The 18,773-nt window shown below is 36.3% G+C and overlaps 1 protein-coding gene across 1 annotated transcript in view; it reads right to left on the minus strand.

Annotated features, from left to right (window-relative positions):
- Positions 1–18,773, minus strand: part of DIAPH3 (diaphanous related formin 3) — a 538,397-nt gene that overhangs the window by 337,904 nt on the left and 181,720 nt on the right. The window contains exons 11-14 of the mRNA XM_081214488.1: positions 18,566–18,684; positions 17,613–17,729; positions 8,822–8,940; positions 6,013–6,077 (exon numbers count right to left, since the gene is read on the minus strand). Of these exons, the coding sequence (XP_081070614.1) occupies positions 6,013–6,077; positions 8,822–8,940; positions 17,613–17,729; positions 18,566–18,684 (420 nt within the window). The remainder of the gene's footprint in view (positions 1–6,012; positions 6,078–8,821; positions 8,941–17,612; positions 17,730–18,565; positions 18,685–18,773) is intronic.

Genomic DNA, 18,773 nt, shown 5'->3' on the forward strand with positions numbered 1-18,773 from the left:
TAGTCAGTCAAGGCCAGGAAGCACAGACAATCCCATACAGGATAAATCCAAGGAGAAACACGTCAAGACATATACTAAACCATCAATTATTAAATACAAGGAACAAATATTAAAAGCAGCAAAGGAAAAACAACAAATAACACACAAGGGAATGCCCATAAGGTTAACAGCTGATCTTTCAGCAGAAACTCTGCAAGCCAGAAGGGAGTGGCAGGACATATTTAAAGTGATTAAAGGGGAAAACCTACAACCAAGATTACTGTACCCAGCAAAGATCTCAATCAGATTCAATGCAGAAATTAAAACCTTTATAGACAAGCAAAGGCTAAGAGAATTCAGCACCACCAAACCAGCTTTACAACAAATGCTAAAGGAACTTCTCTAGGCAGGAAACACAAGAGAAGGAAAAGACCTACAATAACAAACCCAACTCAATTAATAAAATGGTAATAGGAACATACATATCAATAATTACCTTAAATGTAAATGGATTACTTGCTCCAACCAAAACACAGACTGGCTGAATGGATACGAAACAAGACCCGTATATATGCTGTAAAAGAGACCGACTTCAGACCTAGGGACACATACAGACTGAAAGTGAGGGGATGGAAAAGATATTCCATGCAAATGGAAATCAAAAGAAAGCTGGAGTACCAATTTTCATATCACACAAAATGGACTTTAAAATAAAGACTATTACAAGAGACAAAAAAGGACATGACATAATGATCAAGGGATCAATCCAAGAAGAAGGTATAACAATTGTAAATATTTATGCACCCAGCATGAGAGAACCTCAATACATAAGGCAAATGCTAACAGACATAAAAGGAGAAATCAACAGTAACAAAATCATAGTAGGGAAGTTAACAACCCACTGTCACCAATGGACCTATCATCCAAAATGAAAATAAATAACAAAACACAAGCTTTATAAGATACATTAAATAAGATGGATTTAATTGATATTTATAGGACATCCCATCCAAAAACAACACAATGCACATTCTTCTCAAGTGCTCATGGAACATTTTCCAGGATAGATCATACCCTGGGTCACAAATCAAGCCTTGGTAAATTTAAGAAAATTGAAATTCCATCAAGTATCTTTTCCGATCACAACACTATGAGACTACATATCACTTACAGGAAAAAATCTGTAATAAATACAAACACATGGAGGCTAAACAATACACTCCTTAATAATAACCAAGAGATCACTGAAGAAATCAAAAAGGAAATCAAAAATACCTAGAAACAAAGGAAAATGAAAACACGCCAACCCAATACCTAAGGAATGCAGCAAAAGCAGTTCTCAGGGAAGTTTACAGCAATACAATTCTACCTCAAGAAACAAGAAATATCTCAAATAAACAACCTAACCTTACACCTAAAGCAATTAGAGAAAGAAGAACAAAAAACCCTCAAAGTTAGCAGAAGGAAAGAAATCATAAGGATCAGATCAGAAATAAACAAAAAAGAAATGAAAGAAACAATAGAAAAGATCAATAAAACTAAAAGCTCGTTCCTTGAGAAGATAAACAAAATTGATAAACCATTAGTCAGACTCATCAAGAAAAAAAGGGATAAGACTCAAATCAATAGAATTAGAAAGAAAAAAGAAGTAACAACTCACAATGAAGAAATATAAAGGATCATGAGAGATTACTACAAGCAGCTATATGCCAATAAAATGGACAACCTGAAAGAAATGGAGAAATTCTTAGAAAAGTACAACCTTCCGAGACTGAACCAGGAAGAAATAGAAAACACAAACACACCAGTCACAAGCACTGAAATTGAGACTGTGATTAAAAATCTTCCAACAAACAAAAGTCCACAAACAGAGGGCTTCACAGGTGAATTCTATCAAGCATTTAGAGAGCTAACTCTTATCCTTCTAAAACTCCTCCAAAATATAGCAGAGGGAGGAACACTCCCAAACTCATTCTACTAGGCCACCATCACCCTGAAACCAACGCAAGACAAAGATGTCACAAAGAAAGAAAACTATAGGCCAATATCACTGATGAACATAGATGCAAAAGTCCTCAACAGAATGCTAGCAAATGAATCCAACAGCATGTTAAACGGATCATACACCATGATCAAGTGGCGTTTATCCCAGGAATGCAAGAATTCTTCAATATATGCAAATCAATCAATGTGATAAACCATATTAACAAATTGAAGGAGGAAAACCATATGATAACCGTAACAGATGCAGATAAAGCTTTTGACAAAATTCAGTACCAATTTACGATAAAAACTCTCTGGAAAGTAGGCACAGAGGGAACCTACCTCAACATAATAAACACCATATATGACAAACCCACCACAAGTAGCATACCCAATTGTGAAAAACTGAAAGCATTTCCACTAAGATCAGGAACTAGACAAGGATGTTCACTCTCGCCACTCTTAACATAGCTTTGGAAGTCCTAGCCACAGCAAGCAGAGAAGAAAAAGAAATAAAAGGAATACAAATTGGAAAAGAAGTAAAACTGTCACTGTTTGCAGATGACATGATACTATACATAGAGAATCCTAAAGATGCCACCCGAAAACTACTAGAACTAACCAATGAATTTGGTAAGGTTGCAGCATACAAAATTAATGCACAAAATCTCTGGCATTCCTATACACCTACAACAAAAAATGAGTAAGTGAAATTAAGGAAACAATCCCATTTACCACTGCAACAAAAAGAAAAAAATACCTAGGAATAAACCTACTTAAGGAGATAAAAGACCTCTATGCAGAAAATTATAAGACACTGATGAAAGAAATTGAAGATGATACAAACAGATGGAGAGATATACCATGTTCTTGGATTGGAGGAAGCAACATTGTCAAAATGATGATACTACCCAAAGCAATATACAGATTTAATGCAATCTCTATCAAAGTAGCAACGGCATTTTTCACAGAACTACAACAAAAAATGTCACAATTTATATGGAAAGACAAAAGCCCCGAATAGCCAAAGCAATCTTGAGAAAGAAAAACGGAGCTAGAGGAATCAGGCTCCCTGACTTCAGACTCTACTGCAAAGCTACAGTAATCAAGACAGTATGGTACTGGCACAAAAAAAGAAATATAGATCAATGGAACAGGATAGAAAGCCCAGACATAAACTCCCGTCCATATAGTCACCTTATTTTTGATAAAGGAGGCAAGAATATACAATGGAGAAAAGACAGCCTCTTTAATAAGTGGTGCTGGGAAAACTGGACAGCTACATGTAAAAGAATGAAATTGGAACACTCCCTAACACCATACACAAAAATAAACTCAAGATTGATTAAAGACCTAAATGTAAGGCCAAACACTATCAAACTCTTAGAGGAAAACATAGGCAGAACACTCTATGACGTAAATCACAGCAAGATCCTTTTTGAGGCACCTCCTACAGAAATGGAAATACAAACAAAAATAAACAAATGGGACCTAATGCAACTTAAAAGCTTTTGCACAGCAAAGGAAACAATAAACAAGACAAAAAGACAACCCTCAGAATGGGAGAAAATATTTGCAAATGAAGCAACTGGCAAAGGATTAATCTCCAAAATATACAAGCAGCTCATGGAGCTCAATATCAAAAAAACGAGCAACCCAATCCAAAAATGGGCAGAAGACCTAAATAGACATTTCTCCAAAAAGATATATAGATTGCCAACAAACACATGAAAGGATGCTCAACATCACTAATCATTAGAGAAATGCAAATCAAAACTACAATGAGGTATCACCTCACACTGGTCAGAATGGCCATCATCAGAAAATCTACAAACAATAAATGCTGGAGGGAGTGTGGAGAAAAGGGAACCCTCTTGCACTGTTGGTGGGAATGTAAATTGATACAGCCACTATGGAGAACAGTATGGAGATTCCTAAAACACTAAAAATAGAACTACCATATGACCCAGCAATCCCACTCCTGGGCATATACCCTGAGAAAACCATAATTCAAAAAGAGTCATGTACCAGAGTGTTCACTGCAGTTCTATTTACAATAGCCAGGACACGGAAGCAACCTAAGTGTCCATCGACAGATGAATGGATAAAGAAGATGTGGCACATATATACAATGGAATATTATTCAGCCATAAAAAGAAACGAAATTGAGTTATTTGTAGTGAGGTGGATGGACCTAGATTCTGTCATACAGAGTGAAGTCAGAAAAACAAATACCATATGCTAACACATATATATGGAATCTAAAAAATAATAATAACGGTCATGAAGAACCTAGGGGCAAGATAGGAATAAAGACACAGACTTACTAGAGAATGGACTTGAGGACACGGGGAGGGGGAAGGGTAAACTGGGACAAAGTGAGAGATTGGCATGGACTTACATGTACTACCAAATGTAAAATAGATAGCTAGTGGGAAGCAGCCGCATAGCACAGGGAGATCAGCTCGGTGCTTTTTGACCACCTAGAGGGGTGGGATAGGGAGGGTGGGAGAGAGACACAATAGGCAGGAGATATGGGGATATATGTATATGTATAGCTGATTCACTTTGTTATAAAGCAGAAACTAACACACCATTGTAAAGCAATTATACTCCATAAAGATGTTAAAAAAAAAAAAAAGGAAATGTAAAGTATCTGGGATGTATTCAAATCAAACACTTGAAAGTTTGCTACTACTTTCCCACTATGAATTCAAGTATTTCCGGAGCTTGGAATACAGAGTTAGTGGGGTGAAAAGTCACCATACAACACAAACATCTATCAACTGGAACACTCATGACACTTAATTTAAAGCATCTATTAATTTGTTTCCCCCTGTAAACTAAGTTGCTTCACAGAAATGGCGATATCATATCCACAGCTGTAATCCAAGCCTGCAGCCAAAGGCCTGGGAGATAATATCCTCTCACTAAGTATTTGGTGAAACTTAGGACTTCTTGGACAGGATACTTACAAAGTTTTTCATAAGTTACAAATAACTTATGAAAGTATCTACCATTTGCAAGTTATGTTTTATCTTAAAAGTCTATAAAAAAAATGTACAATTCTCTCAAGATTCATTTAGGGCCTGACACATCAAAAATGTAGACTCTCTGGCATAGTGCCTAACTCAGTGTAAATGTTCCTTTTGTATGTTTTCATTGAGGTGGTGGTAGTAGTAATTAACATGATTCCTTGAATGTGAGGAACCAGCCCTCAGAATTCAAATCAGAGTAACTACTTAAAATGTAAAGAATCCAACAACAACAAAAAATAATAAAATTTAAAAGTAAAATTTTAAAAATAGAGAAAAAGTCTAACAGATACCCATTAAGTAGAGATAAAAGGCACAAAAGAGTAGCTTAAAGAAAAGAGGGGAATGGCTAGATGGTCAGCAATACTATTGGCCAGAAACAAATGAAACTGCTGACATTCAGTATTTTTTTATCTATGAAAATGACAATTTTATGTGGTTCCTCTTAGTCTAATGAAGTAACTTTAATCAAAACAGAAAGCAAGTTAAACTTTTTCTCTTAAAATTTTTAGACATAATTTCATTCTAAAGGGCCTGAATTATATGATGTCTTGAGAAATACTCCAATCTTAAAATGCTGACTCTATACATTGTCAATCATTTATTCATTCAACTCATTCAAAGAATATGTTTTAGTTCTCAGTCCAGGAATTGTTCTAGGTGCCAGGATAGTGAATAAAGCAAACACAAATCCCTCATAAAGTTTATTCCAGAGGGAGAAATAGACAAGACATTCGCATATACACACACAGATACCTAAATGATGCAATATGTCAGATGGTGATAAATACAACAGTAGAAAAACAAGAAAAGAAGCGCAGGGAGGGTCAGAGTAGGGAGTGGGGAGTTTAAATGTTTAAATATAATGGTCCAGGAAGTCCTCCTCAGAGAATGGCATTTGTGCAGATACCTGAAGGAGGTAAAGAAGGAAGTGAGAAGAAGGCAGAGTCCATGAGGCAGAAGCAGAGCTGCAGGAGCCCCCATATAGTCTTGCAAAGTTAGTCAAATTACTTACTTTCTTGTTAAGTTCTGATACTTTCTCTTCATACTCTTCTAGTTTCACCCGATCTATGCAAATATCTAAAATGGCAATGACAAATTTTTTTTAAATTCATTGTTACTTTAAAAATTTAGAAAGAAAAAAATCATAGAGAAAAATTAGAAATAGTGTCAGTAATAAAATAAACAAAATGGTGAAACATATAAGTTTGGAATGGAGAAGGATTTTCTAAGCATGATACCAAGGTCACAAAATATAAGGAGAAAGATAAACCCAATTACAATTCTAACCTTGTATTAGGCAAAAGGAGGAGGGAGTTCAACTGTAACATACAATACTGAAAGGTTGCTATCCTCAATTCATAAATATTTTGAAAAAAGTGAGGATAGTCAATACCAACTAGGAAAATGTGCAATAGTAATGAGCAGAAAATTAGGAATAAGAAAATTAAAAATTGCTAAATCGTAAGAACAGATACTTGATTTTCCCTAGCAATATGAAAATATAAAAAGTTTTAATGAGAAATAAGCAAAGATTAAATGATCCCTAATGTTGAGTATTGGAGATAGCACAGGGAACCCTACTCTCCTAAAAACAGTGGAAGTATAATTAAGGAACTTTACTGATGAGAAACTATGCAATATGTACTAAAACTTAAAATTAATATTTTCTTTCAACCAGTAATGTATTTCTAGGACTTCACCTTTAAGCAAGAATATTCATTAAAATATTATGTTAGCAAAAAACTGCAAATAACTTAAATGTCACCAATAATAGATTGACTAATAAGCTCTGATATGTATCCACATGATGGGATACTTTGCAGGAGAAGTAATTCATATTATGAATGAATTCATTATGGATGTCTCATGAATGTCCTGTATCACTTCTTTCTTTCTTTAATGAAAGTAATAATGAACATGGTTTAAGAAAATATATCACAGAACAAGTTAGGAGAAGCAAAAGTCAACCAAATCATTGCACCCAAAACTCAGTCCCGCTTCCTAAATGCTTCCTCTTACAGCTCTGGTGATTAGCTTCCTAACTCTAAATAAAGTGTGTGCACCATTATTTTCTGATTTAACTATTTAGGACATTATAGATAACTTCCTACTATGAAATAAGAAAACACTGTTTCCCATATAAACCCCATTTTTGATAATTTTACTTTCATTTGGCTGGCTCTGTAGCACTAAATTAATACTTAATCCTCTGATTCCTGTTGCACAGACAGCATCTCTTGAATCCCTCTTTTAATATATGGAGTTATCTGTGCCCTATACTTTCCAATATCTGCCTCCCCTACTGTCTTCTCTCACCTAAGCGTGTAAATACAGGGGCACTCTCTTCTGTACTTAAGTCTTCTGCATTGTATCTATAAGTTTATTCTAAACATTTACAATAAATAAACACAATGAACTTATTATAACTATGTAGCATGTTTCACTTATATAGCCAAGAAGTATTCAAAGATTATATAGTATTCCCTTCTCAAGAATTCAATGTCAAAACCTCTCACCTACTCAAGAAAAAATATTCCTAATGTCCAGGTAGAAAAAGTTTTCTCTTCAGACACTATTCAGAATCATTCCACATTTTAGTTTGCTACATATTTAGAGCATATGTTTCTTCATTTCTACGTCCCTCCCACCCCCAGGAACTCCTAATTTCTTCTCTCCTGCAGAGAGAAACACGTATTCACTTTATCAGTCTCACTAGTATTATCTACTCTTTTTTCATTCTACACATTCCACACTTCTTCCTGAACTCAAATATTATATGAAGAAAAAACAACTTCATGCAAATAATAGATATTCCTTTTTAATGCTAAACCAAGATTTGATATATGGTAACTTCTTAAACATTAGTTACAATGTGGAATCGGGTATGATGTCAATGACCATTTTGTACTCTGTTACTTTTAAATCATTTAGACACATCAAGCCCCAGTCATTTGGGAAAGAGTGGTTTGCAGAGTCATGCAGATCCTCCAAATGGTGACACATCTCATCATACAATATCAAAATAATCAGATAGGGTAATACCACCACTGATCTCATCAGAAAAAAATTTAGAACTGCAAAGCTGCCAAGATGATGGTAGCAAGTACAAGTTTTCCAAAACTCAAATATTTACTTGAATATTCCAATTTTATCATTGGTAACATATTCTATCATTTTCATTGAAGTTACAGACACATTTTACTTCATTTTTAGGAAAGTGTGTGCCAAACACTCACATCTGAGTAGCCACAATTTGTATGATGATCCTTTTTTCAAAGTTCAAAAAAAAAAAGCAGGCATTTCAGCTGGCAACTCAGACGATTACACAAGTATTTCCTATTGGACTCTGGTTTGCAGCACAAGTGATTCACACACACAATATATTGAATATTGAATATATTCACACAGAATATTGAAATGATGTGTGTGCAAAGGTAAATATTTAATAAAATTAACATTTTTTTAGCTCTTTATCAAGGACATTCTTAAATAAAAAATGGTACTTTTTTTGTTTCATTTCTTTTGTTTTACTGAGAATAAAGAATCCCATGGCTACAAATACAGTTTGGTGCCACTGCCTTGCTTCACAACAAAGTACCAGCAGTTTTCCCAATATTGCTCTGAAAATATCAACAGAGTAGAAATGGCAAATAACTGTCTCAGTATTGTTATGAAAATAGTTTTGACTATTAGGACCTCCTGAAAAGGTATCCAGGACGCTCTGGAGTCTACAGGTCACACTGTGAGAAACAACACTCTAGCACTAACCCATGGGTAAGGGACATAAGGTATTTTCATGTAAATAACAGAGAAACACTCACCAACAAACTGACTTAAATCTAAGTCTAGTCTTTTCCGATATGTGAAGTCTGGGTCCATCCCATCTCTATGCAGTACAATCTGGGATACACACTCATCAATTAATTTGAAGTACTGTTGCCTAGAACCAAGGAAAAGAATAAATGTACACTCTATTAGTGTAACTTTACATCAAAACAAAGTATTTCAGTAGCTTGATTTCTACCTTCAATAATATACAATTGTATAGTTTCAAAAGTTGACATATAGATTTAACATGGGAGTGAGAGTAAATACAACTGCCACTTTCCTTCTAATGATTTTAACACATTATATTTTTATGATCTTTTAGCTATAAATACAGTGTGCTTTAAAGATCATTTTCTTGCAAAAGTCAGAATCTTGACTTAATTAGTTGGCAGTAAGAAAGAGAATATTAAAATGAAGTGATATGTACTTAAAAGCAGTCCTCAGCAGAGATCATCAACCTATCACTGTACCATACTGAAAGAGCTACCATTAATTCATTTTATTAATACAAACCAAAAGATATATTTTCTAAAAAATTATCTGGAAGGTTCTTAAAACCATACAGTTCACTGTTTTTAGAATGTTTGTTAGACTGTGAATTATAAACAATATCAAATGAATGTTCCTTACTCAAAAGAAAGCTAGAAAACTTCACTATAACAATTTTTGTCCAAAATTTAAATTTAATTAAAATCCCCAATTAGGCTTCATGTGTTAGTACAATTAAGTTCAATCCACCTGTGTTAGTAATAAGCTAAAAAAATCCCTTAAAACTCAAGCCAACAAACATGAAAGAAATATCCAGAAGATTTTACAAACAAAACCAAAACTACAGTGATAGAAAGAGTGATAGAGAGGGTAGGTAATATTCTAATGAATACAGTCCTCCATCTGAACCACCACTTAGGACTATTTCTTCTCAATGACTTTTTGCACAGTTTTCCTCTCCAACCCCTTCTCACCACGTATGTGATGATGCCTACAGCTACTTGAGATTTCCTTCCCTGTATACTATGACCTACTGCCCTGGACCTATTTACCTGGTACCTAATAAACCATCCATTATGCTGAATAAAATTCACTACAGCTTAACATTAGCAAATAAGACAATGTTCATTAATTGTCATAGAGTAAAAATATTCAAGACATAGTGTTCTTGGATACAAATTAAAGCAAGAAGGTATTATCAATGCTTTCCTCAATTTTCTCAACTTCTTTCAATGAAATAATCTCCCATTCCCTAATATTTTAGCTATAATAACCACATTTACACTTGAGGTACATAAATTGCACACACGTTTCTATCTATCACATTTAAAAACTGAGATGATGCACTCTGTCCCTTTTTTACTCTTATTTAATGTTATCTTGATGTTGTTTTAATAAAAACATGTCTTAAATTAACACAAGCTATTGTGTATAATTTTTTAAAAAAACATATTGTCATTAAGTGTTTTCTCACTTCCACCACCCTAAATTATGAGCTCATTTATAATGTAGCTGAAATTTCATGCAAAAACTTTCAGTAAGGTAATACTAGTAAAGAACAATATACTTCTGGATTCCAGAAATGTAAATCTAGAAAATAATCTCTATGAGTGATATTGATAAGGTAGTGAATATGTCAAAGGAATATGTAACCAACCTAATTAAGGGATAAACATAAGTGTCATTACTTCATTAGTAAAAGTCATTTTTGTTGGAGAATATTTTGAAATCACCTTCACTTTCTCTGTAGTTTTTTTTTTTACCAAATATCAGAAATTATCTCCCATGCACATTCAACTAACATGCTATTTTGCACACAATAAGCCATTAATAATGTGTTACAGAATTGAATTTGATCTTCCATCCACCTTCCAATTATCTTACTGCACTTGATTTTTCTTGGGGACCTTTGATGTACATTCTCCGATTGAGTTCCATTTCAGTAAAATTTCCTTTGGTTCCAGATATGAAAGTAAGCAAAGATTTTAAATTTCCTATCCACTAATTCTTTTAAATGACAATATTTTGCATTCTACAATGAAAATTAACTTATAAAAAACTTCAAAAGTTGTATTTATTAATGTCAATATTAACTTTTTTGTATTTCACAAATTTAATCAGTTATACATATACATATGTTCCCATAACCCCTCCCTTTTGCGTCTCCCTCCCGCCCTCCCTATCCCACCCCTCCAGGAGGTCACAAAGCACCGAGCTGATCTCCCTGTGCTATGCAGCTGCTTCCCACTAGCTATCTACCTTACGTTTGGTAGTGTATATATGTCCATGCCTCTCTTTCGCTTTGTCACAGCTTACCCTTCCCGCTCCCCATATCCTCAAGTCCATTCTCTAGTAGGTCTGTGTCTTTATTCCTGTCTTACCCCTATGTTCTTCATGACATTTTTTTTTCTTAAATTCCATATATATGTGTCAGCATACAGTATTTGTCTTTCTCTTTCTGACTTACTTCACTCTGTATGACAGACTCTAGGTCCAACCACCTCATTACAAATAGCTCAATTTCGTTTCTTTTTATGGCTGAGTAATATTCCATTGTATATATGTGCCACATCTTCTTTATCCATTCATCCGATGATGGACACTTAGGTTGTTTCCAGCTCCGGGCTATTGTAAATAGGGCTGCTATGAACATTTTGGTACATGACTCTTTTTGAATAATGGTTTTCTCAGGGTATATGCCCAGTAGTGGGATTGATGGGTCATATGGTAGTTCTATTTGTAGTTTTTTAAGGAACCTCCATACCGTTCTCCATAGTGGCTGTACCAATTCACATTCCCACCAGCAGTGCAAGAGTGTTCCCTCTTTTCCACACCCTCTCCAGCATTTATTGTTTCTAGATTTTTTGATGATGGCCATTCTGAATGGTGAGAGATGATATCTCATTGTAGTTTTGATTTGCATTTCTTTTGAGTTTGAGAAGGATAGGTGTTAGCTCTTCTCTAAATGCTTGATAGAATTCGCCTGTGAAGCCATCTGGTCCGGGCTTTTGTGTGTTGGAAGATTTTTTATCACAGTTTCAATTTCAGTGCTTGTGATTGGTCTGTTCATATTTTCTATTTCTTCCTGATTCAGTCTTGGCAGGTTGTGCATTTCTAAGAATTTTTCCATTTCTTCCAGGTTGTCCATTTTATTGGCATACAGTTGCTTGTAATAATCTCTCATGATCTTTTGTATTTCTGCAGTGTCAGTTGTTACTTCTCCATTTTCATTTCTAATTCTATTGATTTGAGTCTTCTCCCCTTTTTTCTTGATGAGTCTGGCTAATGGTTTATCAATTTTGTTTATCTTCTCAAAGAACCAGCTTTTAGTTTTATTGATCTTTGCTATCGTTTCCTTCATTTCTTTTTCATTTATTTCCGATCTGATTTTTATGATTTCTTTCTTTCTGCTAATTTTGGGATGTTTTTGTTCTTCATTCTCTAATTGCTTTAGGTGCAAGGTTAGGTTGTTTATTCGAGATGTTTCCTGTTTCTTAAGGTAGGATTGTATTGCTATAAACTTCCCTCTTAGAACTGCTTTTGCTGCATCCCATAGGTTTTGGGTCGTCGTGTCTCCATTGTCATTTGTTTCTAGGTATTTTTTAATTTCCTCTTTGATTTCTTCAGTGATCACTTCGTTATTAAGTAGTGTATTGTTTAGCCTCCATGTGTTTGTATTTTTTACAGATCTTTTCCTGTAATTGATATCTAGTCTCATAGCATTGTGGTCGGAAAAGATACTTGATACAATTTCAATTTTCTTAAATTTACCAAGGCTTGATTTGTGACCCATGATATGATCTATCCTGGAGAATGTTCCATGAGCACTTGAGAAAAATGTGTATTCTGTTGTTTTTGGATGGAATGTCCTATAAATATCAATTAAGTTCATCTTGTTTAATGTATCATTTAAAGCTTGTTTTTCCTTATTTATTTTCATTTTGGATGATCTGTCCATTGGTGAAAGTGGGGTGTTAAAGTCCCCTACTATGATTGTGTTACTGTCGATTTCTCCTTTTATGGCTGTTAGTATTTGCCTTATGTATTGAGGTGCTCCTATGTTGGGTGCATAAATATTTACAATTGTTATATCTTCTTCTTGGATCGATCCCTTGATCATTATGTAGTGTCCTTCTTTGTCTCTTCTAGTAGTCTTTATTTTAAAGTCTATTTTGTCTGATATGAGAATTGCTACTCCAGCTTTCTTTTGGTTTCCATTTGCATGGAATATCTTTTTCCATCCCCTTACTTTCAGTCTGTATGTGTCTCTAGGTCTGAAGTGGGTCTCTTGTAGACAGCATATATATGGGTCTTGTTTTTGTATCCATTCAGCCAATCTCTGTCTTTTGGTGGGAGCATTTAGTCCATTTACATTTAAGGTAATTATTGATATGTATGTTCCTATTCCCATTTCCTTAATTGCTTTGGGTTCGTTATTGTAGGCCTTTTCCTTCTGTTGTGTTTCTTGCCTAGAGAAGTTCCTTTAGCATTTGTTGTAAAGCTGGTTTGGTGGTGCTGAACTCTTTCAGCTTTTGCTTGTCTGTAAACGTTTTAAATTCTCCATCAAATCTGAATGAGATCCTTCCTGCGTAGAGTAATCTTGCTTGCAGGTTTTTCTCCTTCATCACTTTAATTATGTCCTGCTACTCCCTTCTGGCTTGTAGAGTTTCTGCTGAGAGATCAGCTGTTATCCTGATGGGGATTCCCTTGTGTGTTATTATGTTGTTTTTCCCTTGCTGCTTTTAATATGATTTCTTTGTGTTTAATTTTTCACAGTTTGATTAATATGTGTCTTGGTGTATTTCTCCTTGGATTTATTCTGTATGGGACTCTCTGTGCCTCCTGGACTTGATTAACTATTTCCTTTCCCATAGTAGGGAAGTTTTCAACTATAATCTCTTCAAATATTTTCTCAGTCCCTTTCTTTTTCTCTTCTTCTTCTGGAACCCCTATAATTCGAATGTTGGTGCATTTCATGTTGTCCCAGAGGTCTCTGAGACTGTCCTCTGTTCTTTTCATTCTTTTTTCTTTATTTTGCTCTGCAGCAGTTATTTCCACTATTTTATCTTCCACCTCACTTATCCGTTCTTCTGCCTCAGTTATTCTACTATTGATCCCATCTAGAGTATTTTTCATTTCATGTATTGTGTTTTTAATCGATGCTTGATTCATCTTTAGTTCTTCTACGTCCTTGTTAACTGTTTCTTGCATTTTGTCTATTCTATTTCCAAGATTTTGGATCTTGGAAATACAATCTTGGATCATCTTTACTATCATTATTCTGAATTCTTTTTCAGGTAGACTGCCTATTACCTCTTCATTTGTTAGGTCTGGTGGGTTTTTATCTTGCTCCTTCTCCTGCTGTGTGTTTTTCTGTCTTCTCATTTTCCTTATGTTACTGTGTTTGGGGTCTCCTTTTTGCAGGCTGCAGGTTCGTAGTTCCTGTTGTTTTTGGTGTCTGTCCCTAGTGGCTAAGGTTGGTTTAGTGGGTTGTGTAGGCTTCCTGGTGGAGGGGACTAGTGCCTGTGTTCTGGTGGATGAGGCTGGATCTTGTCTTTCTGGTGGGCAGGTCCACGTCTGGTGGTGTGTTTTGGGGTGTCTGCAGACTTTTTATGATTTTAGGCAGCCTCTCTGCTAATGGGTGGCGTTGTGTTCGTGTCCAGCACTGTAGCTTGCTGGTCGTTGAGTGAAGCTGGGTGCTGCTGTTGAGATGGAGATCTCTGGAAGATTTTTGCCGTTTGATATTATGTGGAGCTGGGAGGTCTCTTGTGGACCAGTGTCCTGAAGTTGGCTCTCCCACCTCAGAGGCACAGTACTGACTCCTGACTCCTCAATTTGGGATGATTTGTTGTCTATTCATGTATTCCACAGATGCAGGGTACATCAAGTTGACTGTGGAGCTTTAATCCGCTGCTTCTGAGGCTGCTGGGAGAGATTTCCCTTTCTCTTCTTTGTTCTCACAGCTCCTGGGTCTCAGCTTTGGATTTGGCCCCGCCTCTGCGTGTAGGTCGCCGGAAGGCATCTGTTCTTCGCTCAGGACAGGGTTAAAGGAGCAGCCGCTTCGGGGACTCTGGCTCACTCAGGCCTGGCGGGAGGGAGGGGCACGGAGTGTGGGGCGAGCCTGCAGCCGCAGAGGCCGGCGTGACATTGCACCAGCCCGAGGCACGCCGTGTGTTCTCCCAGGGAAGCCGTCTCTGGATCCCGGGACCCCGGCAGTGACGGGCTGTACAGGCTCCCGGAAGGGCGGCGTGGACAGTGACCTGCGCTCGCACACAGGCCTCTTGGTGGCGGCAGCAGCAACCCCAGCGTCCCACACCCGTCTCTGGGCTCCGCGCTTTCAGCCGCGTCTCGCGCCCGTCTCTGGGGCTCCCTTAAGCAGCGCTCTTAATCCCCTCTCCTCGCGCACCAGGAAACCAAGAGGGAAGAAATAGTCTCTTGCCTCTTCGGCAGCTCCAGAGTTTTCCCGGACTCCCTCCCGGCTAGCTGTGGCGCATTAGCCCCCTTCAGGCTGAGTTCTCGCCGCCAGCCCCAGTCCTCTCCCTGCGCTCTGACCGAAGCCCGAGCCTCAGCTTCCAGCGCCGCCTGCCCCGGCGGGCGAGCAGACAAGCCTTGGGCTGGTGAGTGCCGGTCGGCACCGATCCTCTGTGCGGGAATCTCTCCGCTTTGCCCTTCCCAGGTACGTGGGGAGTTTCTTGCCTTTTGGGAGGTCTGAGGTCTTCTGCCAGCGTTCAGTAGGTGTTCTGTAGGAGTTGTTCCACGTGTAGCTATATTTCTGGTGTATCTTCAATATTAATTTTAAATGTTCATCAGTTAAAAGTGTTCAGATAACTGAATATTTCTGAAAGGTGAAATCTAGGTCCATTCGAGATAGTAAAACCGAAAAATGAAGCTAAAACCAAAAGAACAAGATTTATGAATCTTGGACTACACAGCAAAAAGAGTAAATTTACTGTATGTTAATTAAAAGGATGAATATATAATAAAAATATTATGTAAGTGACCACAATTCTGACTCTATCTTGTAATAAATGTATACTCACTATAAGAATCAACAACAACAATAACAGTAATAAATAACTGAGAATTTTGGAACATAGGAAAGAATCAATGGGATCATCTTCACTACAGCAGTCATGGGAAGAATTCTGCCTTCATAGCAAACAACCATGTCTGGAACAAAGACCAAGGGCCTCAGGCTTAAAGAGCCAAGAAAGAAGGCAACATAGAGGAGTATCAAACTTAAAAGACGCTACTCAAAAAATGACCAAACTAGATGAACTTCTATGCCTCACTAATGTCACTTTGGTAATGTTACAATGTAATATTTCTTTAGACTCTTGATTCCACTAAAGTGAAAGGCTCACCTGAGTGTGCCCCACTACAGTTGTGCTTTTTAATCTGTTTTGAAGTTAGACACAACCACATGCTCCCTGGAACACAGATGAAGGGATTAAGTAACCCCCTTTGTAACACTGTAGACACATTCAATGCTTTGAAAGCAAACAGCAGTCTTAAATTCTTGGAAATTCAAGTGGCAAAAAATCAGAGGTTGACGGGACCAACCACACAGGTATCAAGAATAGGATGGGGCTACTTTAGAATAAATGGAAGTTCCAAGTTTATTTTTAGGTAAATCTTCAGAAGAGTACATTATTACAATTAGTGGGGTACCTATGATACTTAAAAATATTATTAATCAAGTATTAGTATTTTTTATCTAGCATTTATTAAAGTGGTTAAATATTTAAAGTGTCTTATTTTAATAAAATGTGAGAAAGAAGCAAATAAGGTCTCAAAACAGGTTCCTGAACTCTATTTTAGAATACCACTGGGATTTCCCAATTCTACAAAGTAAAGAGGTAGGATGGATGATCTGTACTCATCTCGAAGAACCTAAAGTTTTACCATGTTTAGACTTTTATTCTATTCACTTGTTAGGTACATCAAAAACCTAAATTGTACCCTCTGACATCACCTAGAGGACACAGCCTGAATGAGACTGTCTAGCAACTCCTCCTACTTGAAATTAGAGTAAGAAAAGACATACAACCCATAGTATTTGAGAATAAAATTTCAGCAAAATTAAATTAAAGGTGACCAAAATAGTTTTATATTCAAAGATCTCAGCTTCCTTCATAAAACAGTAATGAAAGAGTTAAAAGGGTAGAGAGGACATTTATTGAGCATACACCATATGCCAGATATTTGGCTAGGGGTCTCACTCATGTTACCATTTTAATCTTCATAACAATCCAGCCGCTTAAGTGTTACTATCCATATATAACTACAGATAAACATGGATAAACAATTATTTTCTTTAAACAATTTGTTACGCTCAAGATGTCTAGGATATAATCAAACTTGAAAAGTCATTTGTCTAGCTTTCTGATACATTAGCAACATTAAACACAACTGTATTATTAAGGAACTTGCTAGCTACTTAAACACTAATAAAAGTGATGTTTAGTATCTGCCATTCCTATTGCCTAGGGACTAACCAGAAAACATTATTCATCACGCAGTAAACTAGTAATTTGTTGCTAGTCTGCATTTTTATTCAGCTGAAAAGTTGTAACCAAGAATCTGCTGGTGCTTAGAAAGTAATAGTAATATCATTTTATACCATCTTCTACCTAAATATATGCCCAGAGGAAACAGTGCATTCTATGAATCAATATTATGAAAGAAATACAAAACTTAAAAATATTTGCTTGCCTGAATCAAACATCAGGTGAATTTCACAATTAATAGAATTTTATTAGTGAAAGAAAATATTAGAATATACCTTCCTCTTACCTTATAAAATAATCATTTCGAATCAGCAAAAGATGCTGCAGAATTGAAATGAAATATCCCTCTGCTCTGGTTTCCTTAACTGTGTTCCACACCATGTTGTGAAGATCATTCGCTTCAGTAAACTGATTAAGGAATATGTGGATTTATTTATCCTCTATACCGAACAACTGCAATAATGTGACACGGAATCTGCTCTGTAAGGCTTCGAAAGATTATTGTGTATCTTAACCTAAAATAGGCATCATATACACTCAGCATATAATAAAACACATGTAGTTAGGAATGAGAATAGAGGGAAAACTATGTGCAAATGACAACTTGACCTGACACTTCCTGGCTTCTCCTCCACAATCAACTCCAACCAATATTCCTCTCTTGAGCCAAGATACTGCTGGCAGAAAGAGTAGTGGGGAGCTGGCTGTGAATGAAGTCTTTGGGTTCTGGGGGAGCCCTGACCAAGAGGGCTGGTGCCAGGCATTACCTACCATGGAGCAGCCCCAGTGGAAGACAGAAAGGTGGCAGATCTCTGAACAAGCACAGACATCTGCAGATGCACAGAATTAACAAAGGCCCATATGAGGATACACCCAAGGTACAGGGTAGGAACTAACCAGCAGGCTAAGGGCACCTATTCCTAATGATGAAGGCACTAGGGGGAGGGGAGGTGCCAAACAAAAAGAACAGATTGTACATGTATACATAAAAGGCGTGTCTAAAAAGCATCCATTTGTAGATTGTAACATCCATTTGCATATGCATGTATTCACAAAAACACACATAAACTAATAAAATAAAAAAGGTTTATACAAACATCCTTCTGATTCAATAAAGGTTTGATTTTATATCGTTTATCTAGAAATGGCTTCAGAAGTTTAATATTTTATGGGGTGGGGGCTGTTTAAGGGTTAGCAGTAATTTTACATATTTGATTAGACTTCAGAACAAAAGGATATTCAAGTTCAGCTCTAATATCTTCGAGGCGATGGAAGAACTCAATCAAATCTTCTTCCTTATGCTCGTCAAAGACTTTAAGTTGGATATCCAGGCCATCATTCTTAGTACGTTTTAAATTCTAGAGATATTAAATAGGAATTATAAGGAACAGTTTTGTTTTTAACAATGCAAAAAATTAATGATAAACATAAACAATAAACCAACCAT

This window comes from Mesoplodon bidens (assembly GCF_964165515.1).
Source record: "Mesoplodon bidens genome assembly, chromosome: 17".
In the NCBI taxonomy this organism is placed as follows: Eukaryota; Metazoa; Chordata; class Mammalia; order Artiodactyla; family Ziphiidae; genus Mesoplodon; species Mesoplodon bidens.